At 44.6% G+C, this 21,130-nt stretch overlaps 1 protein-coding gene across 2 annotated transcripts in view; it reads right to left on the bottom strand.

Annotated features, from left to right (window-relative positions):
* Positions 1-373: 373 nt before the first annotated feature.
* The window catches only part of LOC117513575 (retinol dehydrogenase 13), a 47,709-nt gene continuing 26,952 nt past the window's right edge, over positions 374-21,130 (bottom strand). For both annotated transcript variants that reach the window (XM_034173743.1, XM_034173742.1), the window contains 5 exons: positions 8,099-8,290; positions 7,857-8,018; positions 7,652-7,771; positions 4,097-4,301; positions 374-642 (listed from right to left, as the gene is read on the bottom strand). In XM_034173743.1, the coding sequence (XP_034029634.1) occupies positions 540-642; positions 4,097-4,301; positions 7,652-7,771; positions 7,857-8,018; positions 8,099-8,276 (768 nt within the window). In that variant the 5' untranslated portion in view covers positions 8,277-8,290 and the 3' untranslated portion in view covers positions 374-539. The remainder of the gene's footprint in view (positions 643-4,096; positions 4,302-7,651; positions 7,772-7,856; positions 8,019-8,098; positions 8,291-21,130) is intronic.

Below are 21,130 nucleotides of genomic sequence, written 5' to 3'. Positions count from 1 at the left end.
CCGGGGGCAGTAACCCTTCACTTCACTCTTTTCTAACACAGGACCTGGGATTTGGAGGTGCTGAGTCTCATCCCAGTTGCTTCACACTCATCCTCAAACCTGCTCAGTGCACATCAGAGGTCACCGGAGGTCACCGCCTGATGAAGCCAACAGAACCACATCATCCACAAAACAACAACATTTTATTAAATGTCATGGAGGAGGAATGTTTGGACACTTCAGATGAGATTATCTCGTGACCCATTAATGGAGCAAAAAATCAACATTATCTGGGCATTTATCAAGACTCTGGTTTGGCTAAAACTTTTGCACAGCACTTAGTGTTCATCAGCTATTTATTTGAGACATAACGTGACATCACTCTTGATTTTTGTTTTTTTCTTAAAGTGTTGAGAGATTCAGTGGCCAAATAACTATGATGTGCAGCAGTAATAAACTGAGTGATGGTTTCTGTCCACAGTCTTCAGGACGTGATGCAAGTGTTCAGTCTCTGTCACTTCCTGTTACCAGGTGTACATCAGGGCTGAGGTCAAAGGTCATCAAGTGTCCTTTAATCCGACCAGTCGCGCGCTCTCCTTCCACAGCTTCCTGGCTGCCGCGTCATCCTGGCCCGCTGGACCCGCCTCCTTCACCGCACAGTCACTGCAAACACAAGGAAAAAGTCTTTCAAATTAAAGTTCAACACTCATCAACCCTGTTTGAAACAGCAGCTCCCGTTAGAGTCCAGACTCCCACAACATGGCCCCACAGTGAGCTCCACTCCCAGGCCTGGATCCAGGACCAGGACCTGGTTTCTCTGATGTGTACAGGGTTTTTGTGAGTCATCAGGAGTTGGTACCACAGCTAAGAACTCGGTTTACTGAGGGAACTGGGCAGCCTGACCGTGAGGTCCAGACTCAACAGTCTGACCCTGCCAGACAGATCTAGGAACCCCAACACTGGAAACAGAAGAAAAGTGGACCATTCTCCAGAAGAAGCTGCTGAAGGTCAGGATTTCTTGGGACAAAGGACTCAGTCATGGGTTTAGAGATGAACAAACAGATTCATTAAACAGTCTACGGCCAGCAGGGGGAGTCCAAGACTGAAGAGTAGAGGAGATGATGAGAAACAGAACCAGATAAGACCAGGGTTGGACCAGGAGCAAAAAATGGACCTGGCATGGCGGTCCACCATAATTATTTATATGATGTGTGAAGGCGCACGACATACCAAAGGATATACGTGCACACTGTGTTTCAAAAATTAAAATCAAGCGCAGCAACCTATGTGGAAGAGAGTAACCGCGTTAAAAAATGGATACGGTCTTCATCTCTTCACAGAGACTTTCATCTTGGGAGAGACGGCCACAGTGTCACAGTTCTCATCTTGAAGTGAAGGTGGATGTCAAAGAAACACTGCTGGAGATGTCTTTTCAGTGTTTCCAGTGTCAGCTGTCTTCTCTCTAGGAGGTGACCAACACTTGCTCTGGAGCAGTTCAAGAATGCGCCTCAGCACACTGTCTGTGTGCTTCTTTCTTGCTCCTCTGTTCTTTGGTGCACACGGCTCCAGTCTGTCACGCCTGCTTGCTAAAAGCAACACAAACAAAATAAAGCACGGCGTTGACCACATTTCCACGCCGTGTCGTCCATTCTCATGAAGAGTGTCTGGACAACAGGGTTTGTGGCTGAAACTGAAAGAATTCCTGCCTCTCTGTGGAATGAGGGCGGCTAAAATAGTCTGATCTCCCTATGACTCCTCCACTCCTATTTCAACAGTAAACAGAGAAAGAGAGAAAGGCAGGAATGTTGATGTCACTCGTGTTAATTCTCTGGTCACCTACTAATGAAAAATCACCTACGAGGTCTATTAGAAAAGAAACCGACCTTTTTATTTTTTCAAAAACCATATGGATTTGAATCACGTGTGATTGTGTCAGACAAGCTTGAACCCTCGTGCGCATGCGTGAGTTTTTCCATGCCTGTCAGTTGCGTCATTCGCCTGTGAGCAGGCTTTGAGTGAGGAGTGGTCCACCCCCTCGGCAGATTTTCATTGTCAGGAAATGGTGGAATGATTTGGGCTTTTTTTCCATCAGAATTTTTTCAGAAACTGTTAGAGACTGGCAGCTGGAAACCATTAGAAATATTTATCTGGCTTTCGGTGAAAATTTTACGGGCTTCACAGAGAATAAGGACTGTTACTACAGCTTTAAGGACGGCTTTAAGGACACTCGGCGCACCGCACTCCGTGCCGCCATCGAGAGCTACAAACCACCGGATCATTTCTAAACGGATGGCTCTGTGGATCTGGGACCGTCGTGTGCACTTTCTCTGGTTATCACAAGAGCTGGACATCAACCATTTTCCGGCAGATTTCACTTTTAACAAGAGATTTTGTCATGGAAAGCCGAGCGGAGGCTTCGCGCGTCACGACCGATTTGCTGATGGAGCGAGTCAAAACCACCTCAGTTTTGGTCTCACAGGATGGCTTTGAGATGGCGTTTAGACAGCTGTCGGTGTTTTTTTCCATTGAGTGATTATCCGAGAAATTGTGGATGTGCCTGGACATGCCAGAACATGTCCCGTGAGGCTTCATCATGGCGTTGCTGTGCGCCATGCGGCACCGCAGCGACGCGCGAAGCCTCCACTCCTCTTTCCATGACAAAAACTCCTGTAACAGTGGAATGTGCCGTTCATTTCCAAACTGGACACTGTGTTTTATCTGGGACGTCGTCTGACTAGCACAGGAATTGTGAAAAGACGTGGACATCAGCACTTTTTCGGCACATTGAGACAGACATGCGGAGGAATTCTGCACGTCGCGGCAGTGCCGCATGGCACAAAGCAACGCCGTGATGAAGCCTCACAGGACATGTTCTGGCATGTCCAGGCACATCCACAATTTCTCAGATAATCACTTGATGGTAAAACCACCGACAGCTGTCTGAACGCCATCTCAAAGCCGTCCTATGAGACCAAAACGGAGGTGGTTTTGTCTCGCTCCAGCAGCGAATCGGTCGTGACGTGCGAAGCCTCCGCGCGGCTTTCCATGACAACATTTCTTGTTAAAAGTGAAATCTGCCGGAAAATGGCTGATGTTCAGTTCTTGTGATAACCAGAGAAAGTGCACATGACGGTCTCGGATCCACAGAGCCATCCATTTAGAAATGATCCGGTGGTTTGTGGCTCTCGATGGCGGCACGGAGCGCGGCACGCCGAGCGTCCTTAAAGCTGTCCTTAAAGCCATCCTTAAAGCCGTCCTTAAAGCCGTCCTTAAAGCTGTAGTAACAGTCCTTATTCTCTGTGAAGCCCGTAAAATTTTCACCGAAAGCCAGATAAATTTTTCTAATGGTTTCCAGCTGCCAGTCTCTAACAGTTTCTGAAAAGATTCTGATCGAAAAAAAGCCCAAATCATTCCGCCAGTTCCTGACAATGAAAATCCAATGACGGGGGCTGGACCAGTGCTCACTCAAAGCCTGTTCACAGGTGAATGACGCAACCGACAGGCGTGGAAAAACTCACGCATGCGCACGAGGGTTCAAGCTTGTCTGACGCAATCACACGTGATTCAAATCCATATGGTTTTTGAAAAAAATAATAAGGTCGGATACTTTTCTAATCGACCTCGTATTTCAGCAAAGCAATATTTCACTAATACTTTATGATGACTAGCTGATTGACTCTTTCTACACACAGGTAACAGGCTGCCTGAGCCAGACGACTGAATCAGAACAAGCGTACAGAACCACTTCATCCACACAGTAATCCAGACTGAATCCACTTGGACAACTGATGTTCACACTGAAACATCAGCGTTCCTCTAACTGACAGACCCACAGAATAAATCCAATTAGCAGTTCCTCCTACAAGAAATGTGGACCCAAAACTAGCAGATCTTAAATGTCTTAAATGGATAAATGATGCAAAAATTCCCTAAAACCCTAAAACCCAATCCGGATAGAAGGAGGAAGCCTGGTGCAAGAATCACAGACACTCAGGACAACTGTTTTCTTCAAGCTGAGATAATTTCTCCAACACGAGCACAGAGAGTACAGCAGGGAAGTGAGACCTGAATGTTACACGGCATGGCTACGTGTATATGTACATGTTTTGTGCCTGACCTGAAGTAGCATCCTGATTGTTCCTCCAGGCCTGGTGTCACAGCACAGTACACGGTGGTCTGGCAGCCTTGGCTGGGTGTCTTCATGAGGAGCAGGGCAGGGAGGCTCAGCAGCACACCCAGCAGGGGAAACCAGCCCTCAACATGGCGGCTCAGCTCAGTGCGGATCACCCCAGGATGCAGGCAGAAGGATGACACACCAGATCCTAGCGCACAGGTGTCACAGTCACTCACAGGCTCCAAACATGCTCACATCTGACTGCAGTCATCCAACAGCCAATCACATCATCCAACACTCACCAGTGGTTTATGATCCATAAGATCCAGGCACACACTACTGTACCTCAAAGGCCGACACCCCACAGACACGAACGTCCCTCCTGAGATCAGTGAAGGCCTCTACAAGTTCAACACTTACCACTTACAGATACACTTCTGATGGCCAAGTCCAGGAAGGCACTGAAGGTCTAAATCTAGTCTGGATCCAGAACAATCACAAACCCCAACACTCTGGTTCCTCACTCAACTACTCCAGTGCTGCAATCAGAATATCTATTCATTTTGCAAAGATCACAGTACCATCTGTAAAGCCAGGGTCAGTAACCTTTCCTTACCAACAAAAGTACCCAAGTAACTGGTTTCCACAACCAGACCCAACACCCAGTCTATGCAACCATCGAGTAGTGTAATGCTCAGAACACATCCCTGAGGAACACCAGAATTCACTGAAAAGAAGTCATAGAGTCTCCCCTACTCACAGTATGACTATGAAGTCCAGTGTCAGGAGAACCTCATCTTCACCTCCCCACTAAGGCGCTGGAGCTTTTTCCTCCCACAGCTGCTTAACTGTCTTTGAAGTCTCAGTAATGTTTGGTGGTTCAAAGTTAACTGGTAAATCAGACACAAAAACCCTCACACAAGACACGTCTAAAGCCCCTTTCACAACGGGCCTACGTAGAGTTGCATAATGCACCGTAAAGACTATGCTGAGCTCAAACAGCTCTATTCTGAGTTTATGCTGCCCTACGCGGCAGTACGTTGAGGGACACAAAGGGGTACACGAGATGGATGCAAAAAATTAAACATGCTTAATTTTTTCTACGTAGAGCACTGGACGCAGGAAGTACGCAGTTTTAAAGCAAGTCTACACAACACTGTGCTGCTGTACACCAAGCCACCATAACTGTACACAGGCCTATGCCAGGGCAAAAAAAAAATCCTTTTTGTTTTTTTTTATCAAAAAAACCTGCATTGATAGATTTTACTCATCCAGCTGGACTCTGCTGACAGTGAAGCTTCAAAACCACAGAAGAAGAAAAGGCGGGTTGGCCAAGCTTTCACATCCACTAACTCCTCATGGAGAGATCGCCAGCAAGAGGACATGTCCAAATCCACTCCTCAGGGACGGATCACACATGTGATTGCCAGCTGCAGTTTTCTTCCACCTCCTCAAGTTCTCTCTCGATCGTGGCACATTAAATAAAGTCCATTAACTGTATTCTGACTTTTCCCAGTGTATCAAATCCATCTGCATGTCCAGGCAGTCTGTAAAGAGCGTCATGGAGCCAAGCTTCTCTCCACTGAGTGCAAAGTTTTGTTTTTTGTTGTTTTTTTTCTCCCCTGCGCGCAACTTATGCAGCCATTCATCGTACTTGGTACACAGCACAAGGCAACTCTACATAAGCCCGGTGTGAAAGGGGCTTAACATCCAAGCAGGAGGATCAGCCTTAAAAATGTACTCAAAGCAGATGGACCAGAGGGACAGGACACCAGAAACACCTGTCAGGACCGAGACATCATCCACCATGACTGCGATGGGAGGAGGTGTCAGTCTCAACAACAACAACGACTTTGATTCATCAGGCCGAGGGTCACTAGACCACATTGTCTCAGCAATCAATCAATCAATTTTTTTATATAGCGCCAAATCACAACAAACAGTTGCCCCAAGGCGCTTTATATTGTAAGGCAAGGCCATACAATAATTATGTAAAACCCCAACGGTCAAAACGACCCCCTGTGAGCAATCACTTGGCTACAGTGGGAAGGAAAAACTCCCTTTTAACAGGAAGAAACCTCCAGCAGAACCAGGCTCAGGGAGGGGCAGTCTTCTGCTGGGACTGGTTGGGGCTGAGGGAGAGAACCAGGAAAAAGACATGCTGTGGAGGGGAGCAGAGATCGATCACTAATGATTAAATGCAGAGTGGTGCATACAGAGCAAAAAGAGAAAGAAACAGTGCATCATGGGAACCCCCCAGCAGTCTACGTCTATAGCAGCATAACTAAGGGATGGTTCAGGGTCACCTGATCCAGCCCTAACTATAAGCTTTAGCAAAAAGGAAAGTTTTAAGCCTAATCTTAAAAGTAGAGAGGGTATCTGTCTCCCTGATCTGAATTGGGAGCTGGTTCCACAGGAGAGGAGCCTGAAAGCTGAAGGCTCTGCCTCCCATTCTACTCTTACAAACCCTAGGAACTACAAGTAAGCCTGCAGTCTGAGAGCGAAGCGCTCTATTGGGGTGATATGGTACTACGAGGTCCCTAAGATAAGATGGGACCTGATTATTCAAAACCTTATAAGTAAGAAGAAGAATTTTAAATTCTATTCTAGAATTAACAGGAAGCCAATGAAGAGAGGCCAATATGGGTGAGATATGCTCTCTCCTTCTAGTCCCCGTCAGTACTCTAGCTGCAGCATTTTGAATTAACTGAAGGCTTTTTAGGGAACTTTTAGGACAACCTGATAATAATGAATTACAATAGTCCAGCCTAGAGGAAATAAATGCATGAATTAGTTTTTCAGCATCACTCTGAGACAAGACCTTTCTGATTTTAGAGATATTGCGTAAATGCAAAAAAGCAGTCCTACATATTTGTTTAATATGCACATTGAATGACATATCCTGATCAAAAATGACTCCAAGATTTCTCACAGTATTACTAGAGGTCAGGGTAATGCCATCCAGAGTAAGGATCTGGTTAGACACCATGTTTCTAAGATTTGTGGGGCCAAGTACAATAACTTCAGTTTTATCTGAGATTAAAAGCAGGAAATTAGAGGTCATCCATGTCTTTATGTCTGTAAGACAATCCTGCAGTTTAGCTAATTGGTGTGTGTCCTCTGGCTTCATGGATAGATAAAGCTGGGTATCATCTGCGTAACAATGAAAATTTAAGCAATACCGTCTAATAATACTGCCTAAGGGAAGCATGTATAAAGTGAATAAAATTGGTCCTAGCACAGAACCTTGTGGAACTCCATAATTAACTTTAGTCTGTGAAGAAGATTCCCCATTTACATGAACAAATTGTAATCTATTAGACAAATATGATTCAAACCACCGCAGCGCAGTGCCTTTAATACCTATGGCATGCTCTAATCTCTGTAATAAAATTTTATGGTCAACAGTATCAAAAGCAGCACTGAGGTCTAACAGAACAAGCAATCACAAACAGCCCCTCAGCAAGGGGCTGTTTGTAATGAAGACTGATAAAAAGGACTTTTCATGAATCTTCATTCTGCTTTTAGAACAAAGGTCTGTCTCAGTTTGGTTCTGACCTTTGACCCGGCGGGCCAGCTCTCTGGAGAATAGCACATTAGCTAGCTTGCTCTGCCTGTAGCTAGCAAGAGCACTGTATGGCCTCCGACTGAAGAAGAGATCATCAAACTTAATCTGTCCTGTAGGTGAAATAAAATATGGTAAAAACAAAAAACAACAAAAAGTAAAAATCAAACAATAAATCACAAATGTCAGAGGACAAACCTCCCCGATGAGCGACAGAGGACACGGTGACCACGCGGCTGGGAGCTGAGTTCTTCAGCTTTGGAAGCAGCAGATTGGTCAGTAAGAAGTGGCCCAGATGATTGACAGCCATCTGAGTCTCAAAACCATCTTCTGTTACCCACTTTGGACACATCATCACACCTGAGAGGTGAACGAGAGACAAACAAGTGACCAGACACAGAGACAGAAAGGAATACAGAGCCACAGGTAGACAGACAGACCTGCGTTGTTAATTAGGATGTCCAGTCTGTCTTCGCTGTCCAAGAAGTCTTTGGCAAACTGGCGGACGGAGTAGAGTGAGGCTAGATCCAAGTGTCTGATGACAACATTCCCATTTCCTGTTGATTGCCGAATTTCCTCTGCTGCTCGCTCTGCCCGGATTAGGTCCCTGCAGGCCATCACCACCCGAGCCCCTAAACACACCACAGCCAGTCATCCATCCTCTGCCAGTCATCCATCCTCTACCAGTCATTTCAGCTTGGGACTCTGATGAGGGCGGTCGCATCTCCTCCACTCTCCCTTATCTCTGCTCTCTGCTTTAACCTTCAAGTCCCTACTTCACCAGACTGTAAATTCCTCAAATTATATTGGATACTGGTTCTATTGGACTGTTATTGGATTAACCATGGAATTGATCAACTGGTCTCTGAACGCTATTGACACCATCTTTTCTACAAGAAGGTCAGGACCGGGGGATCCTATCTGCAAAGATGGAACATATCCTGCGGCCTATGTTCTCGACTCCTGGGGGTCTTGGCGTATTGCCTGTTTGGCGCTTTTCTCCATTGAGGACGTCGAGGACTTATTCATATTTGGTCTTATGGTAGCAGGGCTGGCACTTTCTGGTTTATGTGCTGCCATGATCTGTCGGAAAATTGGCAAGACGGCGGCATCAAGAACCACGGCCCCTCACTTGTCCGTCATGATTAACGAGGTGGGCAAGGCAGTGCATTCTCAGACTGCTATGACTCTTGAACTCAGACGCGAATTGGAAAGATTTCGGAGACTGGGGAATATTCTTAATTCATAATCAGGAATATTCTTAATTCATAATTGGGATTTGGTTGTTCAAGTGGAACTGTACAACGTGTTTTTCACTGCTCAAACCACAACACGGCAGGCTTATCAAGCCTAAAGGACAAATTGCACGACTGTTTTCCTCCAGAGGAATGTCTTCAGGCCTTGGTGATTATTTGGCTCCTTTCTTTCTTATCTCAACCCACAAAGACAAACTGTTTTTCATAGGATTGAAGCATGCTCCATTCCCTCTCCCCACCCCCCTCCTACCCCATCACACACACACCCTCACTCTGGCTTCAGCTCACGTCACCTCCCTTCCCTTCTGCGGGGGAGGCACCGTTTTAGCTGCTGCTGGTCCCCGTTCCCCTCCCAAGCTGACAGTGGCGCAACTCAGGGTTGCTGCGTGGCCTTCACCCACTTGCCTCAATTCAGATAACGGACTTCTTCAAATTTAGTGCACATAAACAATGTCAAATGTGTATGTGCTGTCTTTAATTCTGATGTGTGCCATTATTATGGTAAACAAGTAATAATTGTGGACTAATTGCTGTCTGAGGTAACTGGAGTGTAAACATAATTTCACCACTGTGAGATCAATAAAATATATCTCATCATCATCCTTTGCCAGTCATCATCCTTTGCCAGTCATCATCCTCTGCCAGTCATCTGTCCTCAGCCAGTCATCCATCCTCTGCCATTCAACCGTCCTCTGCCAGTCCCCTGTTCAGGGCGCTGGGCTTTACTTATGTGTATGGTCCAATAAACGTATTGTAGCTTTGAGAGTCCACTTTATCCAGACTGCTTCAGACTAATCCTCCGTCTTCTGGTGGAGTTTTAATACTTTATGGATTGTTTTGATTGTTGTTAAGAATTGATTTGAATGGTCAGTCTTCCCAGGATAACAATGACCACCATCAGTACCATTCTTTATTCACCTTCATTTAACCAGGCTACTCCCATTGAGATCGAGACCTCTTTTACAAGGGAGATCTGGACAATTTAAAGTTTCCTGCGTGTCTTTGGATGTGAGAGGAAGCCGGAGCACCTGGAGGAAACCCACACAAACATGGGGAGAACACGCAAACTCCACACAGAAAGGACCCAGATGGGAATCAAACCCATGACCTTCTTGCTGTGAGGCAACAGTGCTAACCACGAAGCCACTATGATCATGTCCTTGACCTTCTCTTGCTGCATGCTGGATCATGTCCAGAGAAAGTCACCACATAGACTAAATGTGGTGTCTGATGTTCCCTCACAGTGTCGGTGATCCTCCTCATCTCACTAAGGAACCATTCACTGGACGTGAATTCACAAAGAACAAATCTGACTGGAAAACCAAAGAAAACTGAAGTTAAATCTGCAGACTTTGTGAGAAATTAACTACACTTTTCCAGATGACCAGGGTTTGTGCCTGTCTTAAGTTGGCCTCAGGAGGGCCCTCAAGATCAATGCTGGCAAAGGTGCTGAAGGAGTGCAGAAGTCCTCTACTACATGTCTCTGAGCCGGGCTGGGATCCCTGCATGCTTCAAAGTCACCACAGTTACACCTGTGCGGTCATCCCCATCAACGTGAAGCCCCCTTGCCGGTTGAGCCAGCACATCAGCTACATCCTCCATCTGCCATCGTCCACTCAGCCCTCACCCACGTGAACGTGACAGACTTGTATGTGAGACTTCAGTTTGGCATCCTGCAGCAGGCTATGCAGGACCAGGTGGGCCTGAACGCCTGTCTGTGCAGCTGGACCGCCCACATGTCCAGCACCATCACACTGACTACAGGGGCTCCCCAAGGCTGTGAGTGCAACAGAGGCCCGCAGGAGGTGCTATGCAGAGGAGGTTCATAAACCTTGCTCCCTGAGGCCATCAGACACTCTGACAATAGACACTAGTGCCCAGGGGTGTTAGCCTTGTGGTTAGAGTGCCTGCCTCCAACTCGAAGGTTGTGAGTTTGTGCCCAGAGTGAGATGCTGTGTAAGTATGGTTATGATGGCTTTGTGGTTAGCACTGGTGCCTTACAGCAAGAAGGTCATGGGATCACTTCCTGTCCTTTCTGTGTGGAGTTTGCATGTTCTCCCCATGTCTGTGTGGGTTTCCTTCCACAATCAAAAACCTGCTTATGTATTTATTTTTTTCTTTGTCAGTGTTATTACGGATTTGGACTTGGCAACAACACTGCCCACGTCTACCGCTTGAAAACGCCATGTACTGATTATCATGCTTACACAGATTTAGGAGAGTCCGCGCTGATATTCTCAATATTTTACAAACAAAAATAATAAGCTTTAGACTCAGCAACATGGGGACTGACATCTTCATTATTCCAGCCTGAGCTGGGAAACAGGAGAAGGAACACCAAGCCACATAATGATGGTATCACGAAGGGGTCTCCCTCAGGCAAGTCTGGGGCCTGTTGAGTCCCAGCCTGTGGAAAACTCAGAGGAAGCAGATGGCAGCGCGTTATAGATACATGTCTTCGTGAAGAGATGCCTGTTACTGCAGCGAGGACTGCATTTGTCAAGGTATGTTCTGGTGTCACTCAGCGGTTTCTTCTTCAGATGGACGAGAAAGGAGATGGGGAAAACCTCGTGCTGCCCCGAACCCTTCTGTTCCTTACGTGTTATTATTCAGGAACAAGATGTCCGTGCGTAGATTTGAATGAATGGATGAATGAATGAATGAATTTTTATTTGGCACGCGCACACACATACTTAACAAAAGAATCTCTCATAATACAAAACAAAGCAAAAGAAAACAAAAACTCAAACAATTTCCCAGTTTTGTGCGGTCGAAATGGTGTAGGCTGACACAAAAGCTTATAAACATGTAAATTAAAAACAGAATACAATGATTTGAAAATCCTCTTCAACCTATATTCAATTGAATACACCACAAAGACAAGATATTTAATGTTCAAACTGATAAACTTTATTGTTTTTGTGCAAATATTTGCTTATTTTGAAATGGAAGCCTGCAACATGTTTCAAAAAAGTTGGGACAGGGCAACAAAAGACTGGGAAAGTTGATGAATGTTCAAACAACACCCGTTTGGATCATTCCACAGGTGAACAGGCTAACTGGAAACAGGTGAGTGTCATGACTGGGTATAAAAGGAGCATCCCCAAAAGGTTCAACCATTCACAAGCAAAGATGGGGTGAGGATCACCACTAGGTATTAAAGGCACTGCGCTGCGGTGGTTTGAATCATATTTGTCTAATAGATTACAGTTTGTTCATGTAAATGGGGAATCTTCTTCACAGACTAAAGTTAATTATGGAGTTCCACAAGGTTCTGTGCTAGGACCAATTTTATTCACTTTATACATGCTTCCCTTGGGCAGTATTATTAGACGGTATTGCTTAAATTTTCATTGTTACGCAGATGATACCCAGCTTTATCTATCCATGAAGCCAGAGGACACACACCAATTAGCTAAACTGCAGGATTGTCTTACAGACATAAAGACATGGATGACCTCTAATTTCCTGCTTTTAAACTCAGATAAAACTGAAGTTATTGTACTTGGCCCCACAAATCTTAGAAGCATGGTGTCTAACCAGATCGTTACTCTGGATGGCATTTCCCTGATCTCTGGTAATACTGTGAGAAATCTTGGAGTTATTTTTGATCAGGATATGTCATTCAAAGCGCATATTAAACAAATATGTAGGACTGCCTTTTTTCATTTACGCAATATCTCTAAAATTAGAAAGGTCTTGTCTCAGAGTGATGCTGAAAAACTAATTCATGCATTTATTTCCTCTAGGCTGGACTATTGTAATTCATTATTATCAGGTTGTCCTAAAAGTTCCCTAAAAAGCCTTCAGTTGGTTCAGAATGCTGCAGCTAGAGTACTGACGGGGACTAGCAGGAGAGAGCATATCTCACCCGTGTTGGCCTCTCTTCATTGGCTTCCTGTTAATTCTAGAATAGAATTTAAAATTCTTCTTCTTACTTATAAGGTTTTGAATAATCAGGTCCCATCTTATCTTAGGGACCTCGTAGTACCATATTACCCCATTAGAGCGCTTCGCTCTCAGACTGCGGGCTTACTTGTAGTTCCTAGGGTTTGTAAGAGTAGAATGGGAGGCAGAGCCTTCAGCTTTCAGGCTCCTCTCCTGTGGAACCAGCTCCCAATTCAGATCAGGGAGACAGATACCCTCTCTACTTTTAAGATTAGGCTTAAAACTTTCCTTTTCGCTAAGGCTTATAGTTAGGGCTGGATCGGGTGACCCTGGACCATCCCTTGGTTATGTTGCTTTAGACGTAGACTGTGGGGGGGTTCCCATGATGCACTGTTTCTTTCTTTTTTTGCTCCGTATGCATCACTCTGCATTTAATCATTAGTGATCGATCTCTGCCCCCCTTCTCGGCATGTCTTTTTCCTGGTTCTTTCCCTCAGCCCCAACCAGTCTCAGCAGAAGACTGCCCCTCCCTGAGCCTGGTTCTGCTGGAGGTTTCTTCCTGTTAAAAGGGAGTTTTTCCTTCCCACTGTGGCCAAGTGCTTGCTCATAGGGGGTCGTTTTGACCGTTGGGGTTTTTCATGGTTATTGTATGGCCTTGCCTTGCAATATGGAGCGCCTTGGGGCAACTGTTTGTTGTGATTTGGCGCTATATAAGAAAAAAGTTGATTGATTGATTGATTGATTGATTTGTGAACAACTGCATGAAAAAATAGTCCAACAGTTTAAGAACAATGTTTCTCTGAGTTCAACTGCAAGGAATTTAGGGATTCCATCATCTACAGTCCATAATATAATCAGAAGATTCAGAGAATCTGGAGAACTTTCTACACATATGCAGCAAGGCTGAAAACCAACATTGAATGCCTGTGACATTCGATCCCTCAAGCGGCACTGCATTAAAAATGACATCATTGTGTAAAGGATCTTACCGCGTGGGACAGGAACACTTCAGAAAACCATTGTTAGTTAACACAGTTCATCGCTACATCTACAAGTGCAAGTTTAAACTCTACCATGCAAAGTGAAAGCCATACACCAACAACATCCAAAAACACCACCGCCTTCTCTGGGCTTGAGCTCATTTGAAATGGACAGCCGCAAAGTGGAAAAGTGTGCTGTGGTCTGATGAGTCCACATTTCAAATTGTTTTTGGAAATCATGGACATTGTGGCGCTCAGTTGGGGACTCCTGAGTATCCTCACACATGCCTGATGCCTCACACCCTGGGCAACTCCAGAGAAGAATAAGATCCAACCCCTATCAAGGAGAGTTGTTCCAGAGCTGAAACTGTGCGTGGGGGTGAGGCCCACCAGATCTAACCGGTATCACTCCACCTCCCGCACAAGTTCTGGATCCTTCCCCCACAGCAAGAAGACATTCCACACCCCCAGAGCTAGCCTCTGCCACCTGGGTCTTGGCTTTCACTGCCACCCATGGGACACCACACCTGACACCAGCGGTTCCCCCTGCAGGTGGTGAGCCCACAGGGTGGACATGGAAAGTCCACATTGCCTGTTTGGGCTGTGCCCGACTGGGCTCCTTGGCAAGCCCAGCCACCAGGTGGTCGCTGACGGGCCCTCTATCCAGACCTGGCTCCAGATGGGGGTCCTGGGCTTCCTCCAGTCCGGATCATATTTCCTCTGCCTCGTTCTGTCATGGTGTCTTGTGAACCATTCTTACTCTGGCCTCTCACCTGAGACCAATTTGTCATGGGAGACCCTACCAGGAACACAAAGGCTCCAGACAGCACAGCTCTCAGGTTCACAGTGGCACATAAACCTCTCCACCACGATAAGGTGATGGTTCCGAGAGGATTGCTAATTATGTAATGCCTAAATAGATCCTTGTCATTTGATTGGTGGTTTGTATGTCACGTGATATTGATCATTCAACCCATTTGCTATTTTGTTCCATTTACCGTGCAATTTTGGTTCTACACATTTTGTGCCATTGCATGCCATGACCACTGCATACTCACACTAGTGGCAACAGCACTTTGTTTAAAAACATACATGGTGGTTTTTGTGTTGGTGACGGACAAAGATTTGAACAAGCTTAATGATGGCACTCATTAACTCAGCCACATAGGGTGTGCAGCCAGTGCATTCTGAGTGCCGGTCCCAAGCCCAGATAAATGAGAAGGGTTGCATCAGGAAGGGCATCTGGTGCAAAATGTGCCAAAAACGTAAAAATGAAGAGTACAAATCGAATTTCCATAGTGGGTCAGTCAAGGCCCAGGTCAACAACAAATGCCACTAGTGCGATGGACCAAAAGGATGCCAGTGGAAATTGGGAAACCGCTGGGCGAAGAAGAATAAGAGTAGGAGAATGTGTCCAGAGACAGCGGGAGAACAGGAAAACTAGACGGGTGGACGTGAGAGTCAGGACTTTGAATGTTGACAGAATGACTGGTAAAGGGAGAGAGCTGGCTGATATGATGGAGAGGAGAAAGCTAGACATATTGTGTGTGCAAGAGACCAAGATGAAGGGAAGTAAGAACAGGGGCATAGGCAGTGGATTCAAGTTGTTGTATCATGGTGAGGACAGGAAGAGAAATGGTGTTGGTGCCATTTCAAAGCAAGAGTATGTTAAGAGTGTCTTGGAGGTTAAGCAAGTGTCTGACAGGGTGATGAGTATGAAGTTGGAAATTGAAGGGGTGATGATGAATATCATCAGTGCATATGCCCCACAGGTAGGTTGTGAGATGGAGAAAGATGATTTCTGGAGTGAGTTAGATGAGGTGGTGGAGAGTGAACCCAAGCATGAAAGAGTGGTGATAGGAGCCGACTTCAGTGGGCATGTTGGTGAAGGGAACAGAGATGATGAGGAAATAATGGGTAGATATGGTATCAAGGACAGGAATGTGGAAGGACAGATGGTAGTTGATTTTGCAAAAAGGTTGGAAATGCCTGTGGTGAACACCTACTTCAGTGGTGGGCACAGATAACCAAAAAATTAACTTCAATAACAGATAATCAGATAAATGAAAAGTTATCTTTGATAAAGATAAAATGATAAACCACTCAAAATGTATTGGAAATTACAGATAACCGATAACCGATAAATTCCAGTATTGTCTCTGGTACATTTGCAACTACTAACAAACTGAATTTGAGTTTTAACACCACGATTGCTTCTGGTAGCATCAAAAGAGACAACAGACCCAAACAATGAGCCCACACTTCTGTCTTTGAACAACTTGCCCCCTGCTGGAAGCTCTTGTTTACTACATGGCTTCTAGCACAGAAGCCATAAAGCCCAGCTCTCTACCTAATCACAACGCTCCGGTCAGGCGGAGGTCTTGGAAAATAAAGCAGTGCTTATGGTTTTGATTTATAAATAACATTAATACTGATAGAATAACTTCATTAATGTCAATTCTGTCATTTGTACAAAGTTAAAATATGACATATATCTTTTAATGCACTAATTCTGAGGTTTTGTAACAAACACAGACAGATTGCAAAGGATTCTGGGTAAAATGTGCCTCTGCTAAACACTGATTGGTTCAGTCATTCATTATGTAAACCAACACGTTAATGTGACGTGGTGTTTACAGATAAATGTGCTTTTGTAAAATATTCCATTTTTTAATTTGTAAAAACAGGCATTTTTACAGAGCCCTGGAAGTGTCATCACAAAATGTTTTGCATGTGGAGAGAATGTGCGCACGTTTTATTATATTGTAAAACGTGCACTCAATATTGTCTTGACACGTAAATGTTGGCTATTCGCCCTATTGGCGTTTCAAATCCCACAAAACCTCGGAGAGGTCGCCGCGCTGCGAGATCTCAGTAACATTGAGAACTGCATTGAGATGCTCTGATCACGCTGCACTAACCGCTGCACACAGACAACACCATTAACATTGCAACATAAAACTATTTTTATATTGTGCCTAAAACTCTCGTGAATATATTATCTGGGTTTATAGACGTTGTTATTGTGTTTATTTTATGTAAACGTGAGAATCACACTCTGTCTCTCTGTTATTTTCAATGGGAGCTGCTGTGAGCTACAATCGCTTCCTGATCATGTCGTTCTGGGGGAAAGTGTGAAGTTTGCTCTTTAACGTCTTGATTATTGTTCTTTACAACACTGTTTGTCCTCTTTGTTCCAGACTAATATATATAAGATGTCTGAAATTCGGTTTGCGTTTATTAAATTCCACGCAGAATAAATGTAACAGACACGGATTATTTGTTATAATTGTTTTAGCAAGTTTTCAGGGTATCATGCAGCAGTCTCTTATTAACGTGACGAAAAGCATAAAAAAATACATTTTTGTAGTATAATATTCATTTACAGCTGTCATCATGTTGATTCTCTATATGTTGTTTGACTGCAGTGACTGGCACGCAAGGAATTACGTCAATAGGGCGAATGAACACTACTGGCCAGTAGATGGCAGCAGAGACCTTGAAAACCAGACCAGTTCTCCTTTGTCTACAGAGGATAGAGCAGTTTCAGTTTCTTCTTAAAGCAGGTCTTCTCTGTTTTGCAGAGGGTAGAACTGCACATCAGCTATGAAACATTTAACAGGTAGGTGCTCAACTGATTTTAAGTTTTATAAATATTTATAGCTGTTCAGCTTTATTTACCACATAGGTCTAAAAATTATCGGACAAAAATTTATCGCAAGATAATTATTCCGATAATGGTTTTTAAAGTTATCTAAAAAGATAATCTGATAATGAAAACATTATCTTCGATAATTATTGGTTATCGGATTACTGGAACTGTGCCCACCACTGACCTACTTTAAGAACAGGTCCAAGGATTTAATCCTTCCACAGGTCTCGCTCCACTGATAAAAATGGCGACTGCAAGTGCAAAACTCACTCACTCATCTTCAACCTAGAGCCTGAGGCTGTGTACACACCAGACAGTATGCCAGTCTGTCACAAGGCCACACATAAACCAATAAACACATTCACACTTGCATGTATGTGACAGGTGGTGAGCCACAAAGACGGTCGGACACCGGCAGGGAAGTGAGGGACCGTGAGGGCTTAAATAACAGGTGGTGTAATTAGTGGAACAAGACACAGGTGTGAGTGAAGGTTCTGGAAGGGGGTGAGACAAAAGCACCGTGAACTGGAGCAAGATAACTACATAACAGAAAAACCAACGGTGCAAAACATGACGTGCTTGACAAACAATACTTAACGTGACTAATGTAAAAAGCGAGAAACCAGAAGATCTATGATAATAACCGAAACTAGAACAGAACTGAAACAGATTAAAGTATAAAAGTAAAAGCAATAACTGATAATAAGATTACAACATAAATTACACCAAAAACTAACTAACTCAATGACAAAACCAGAGACTACTGAAATAAGCAATAAGTAACTAATGGAACATAATAAGACAGGAAGCACTGAAGATCAATAATAACCCAAACTTGTGACTAAAGCATAATGCAATAAATGTAAAAACCAAAACCAAACTAAGACTGAACACAAAATGGATTATAACAGAAAGTAAAACTCATGACTACCAGAACACAACCAAATAATAAGACACAGAGGATAAATAAGAAACAAAACCAGAGTATTACATATCATGAATCAGTTAAATGGGCAAAAGGAGAGACAGGTGCTGACAGGGGGTCACTACAAAAACACGACCTGGGCCAGGGCAAATCCCGACAGTATGTATGTATATATGTTCAGTGCATCCAGAAAGTATTCACTTGGCTGTCAATCTACATTTTGTTATGTTACAGACTTATTCCAAAATGGATGAAATTCATTTTTTCCCTCATAATTCTACACACAATGTTGGGAAGGTGTCGTGACACGGACCCACAACAGGGGGCGGTAATGAACAGACAATGGATAAGCCAAAAAGTAACAATTTAATGTTGTGAAGCGCACAACGAAGTACAGACAATAACAATAGTGCGGAATGTCAATTATACACAAGGTAGTGTGTGGCAGGCTCGAAGATAGAAGACGTCTGGCGAGAGAAGAGCCGGATCCCACACAGCTTCCACCACCAACGGATCTGAAGAACACCGGAGCCGCCAAGCCCTGCGCCCCAGGTGGCCGCTGTCTTCAGCAGTTAGACCCGGTACTGCTGGCAGAGAACAGAGACAGTACTGATGAGTGTGAGTTCGCACACTCAGTAATCCCACAGTCTGTGTTCAGTTAGGAGGGAGAACCTCCACCTCCAATAACACACTTGTACAGCTCCTGTTTAACCACTTATCTGGTTTGGGGTGTGAAGCGAAGCCGTCGCAGTCCACACCAAACGCCAATACTGCAGAATAAGGACACCGTCACAGGAAAACGACTGCAAATGAGATCAGACTATTACATAAGGTCTTTAGATTCAGCAGAGAAGTTACCTGTATGGTAGCTGATTTCTCGGCGGGGAGGTGGAGTTGCAGTCCAGCTTTTATGGAGGTTGACGTAGATGAGTGACAGCTGGTGTTGATGATGTGACAGCTGTCACTCCACTGGTTCCGGCGCCCTCTCGTGCTTGAAGCCCGCACTCCAAGCAGGGCGCCATCTGGTGGTGGTGGGCCAGCAGTACCTCCTCTTCAGCGGCCCACACAACACACAATAGCCCATAATGAGAATGATTTTTAGATTTTTGGAATTTTATTTAAAATAATAAAAAAAAAAAAAAAAAAAAAAAAAAAAGAAATTCCATGTCCATAAGTATTCACAGTCTTTGCCATGAACCTCTCAATTGAGCTCAGGTGCTTCCTGTTTCCACTGATCATCCTTGAGATGTTTCTACAGCTTAACTGGAGTCCACCTGGGGTCAATTCAGTTGATTGGACATGATTTGGAAAGACACACACCTGTCTACATATAAGGTCCTGCAGTTGACAGTCGGAGCACAAACCAAGCATGAAGTCAAAGGAATTGTCTGTAGACCTCTGAGACAGGATTGTCTGGAGACACAAATCTGGGGAAGGGGACAGAAATATTTCTGCTGCTTTGAAGGTCCAAATGAGCACAGTGGCCTCCATCATCTGTAAATGGAAGAAGTTCAAATCCACCAGAACTCTTCCTAGATGAGATGTGATGTATGTGTCAGTTCTCACATTAGCCACCGGGGGTTGCCGTTACACTGAGCAGAGTTATGTGCACAAGAGGCTTGCCAGAAGTGTGGAAGTCATTAGAAGAAGAACTGCTAGGCTCAGAGCTGAGTGTGTCATTCCACAGTTTATATGTGTCTAAAAAGGTTAATAAATCCAGTTAACGGAACAAAGTCTGGGTCATTCATGACCTGGTGTCAGAAGTGGGCCGCTCATCGGACTGACAGTGAGAAAAATAAGTTTAAGGCAGCAAAATGGCAAAGTTTCATGCGCCAGAGTCATTTGATTTCACCCAGCCGGTCTGGAGACAATGTTTTTCTCGCTATTGGATTGCTACGAAGCTTGACCGGGAAGATGGTGAAATTCAAGTTAACTCACTGCTACCATGGGTCAGGAGGTGGAGTCTGTATTCAGCACATTCACTTGGAGGACGTTGAGGGCTATTATGGAGAAGTTATCGAGCAGTTTGATGAACATTTTGTTCCCAAGAGGAACATTATTCACAAGTGAAAGGAGCATCAAAAGCCACTCAGGAAAATAAGTGCTTGAGGTGAGTTTGGAGCATATGTCCAGCTCCAGGAAAACGTTGTCGCAAGTGCAACAAAAATGGCCACTTTGAAATAATGTGCAAAACTAAAGGTGTGAGGGCAGTGAAGAGGATTGAAAGTGACAGTGATGAGGGCAGTGGATGGTTCTTAGGGGCTGTTTCAGAGGACAGAAGTCTGGACAAAGACAAACAAGTTCCAGATCTGAAAATCAATGGTACCACTGTGACACAGGTGCTGATGGAACAGGAATATCGCAACAAACATATCACAGCCTGCCTCAGCGCCCAGTTCTGAAAGACACTAAAACAGTCTTCACGACTCCTGGAGGGAACCTGGATTGTGAAGGTAAATTCTTAACGGACTGTGAGAGACATGGTGTGAAACATACCTTTTGGATCTATGTGATGATGAGAGTCCCATCTGCTAGCAATCTGCTCGGAAGGGAAATAGCAATTGAATTGGGGCTAGTTCTCAAAGTGGATGGACTTGAGTCATTTGATGACAATGGTTTTGGAGACACTGGACTTCTGAAATGCAAACCACTGAAGACAGAGCTCCAGCCTAATGCCACACCTCATACCAGGAGTATTCAACTGATGCCAGAAAGTTAATCAGAGCAGTGATGCAAACCATCAGAGCATCCAGACTGAAATTATAAAAAAG

The sequence above is a fragment of the Thalassophryne amazonica genome, chromosome 7, assembly GCF_902500255.1.
Source record: "Thalassophryne amazonica chromosome 7, fThaAma1.1, whole genome shotgun sequence".
Lineage (NCBI taxonomy): Eukaryota > Metazoa > Chordata > Actinopteri > Batrachoidiformes > Batrachoididae > Thalassophryne > Thalassophryne amazonica.
The sequence above is the reverse complement of the archived record's forward strand: the minus strand, read 5'-3'. Positions and strand labels throughout refer to the sequence as shown.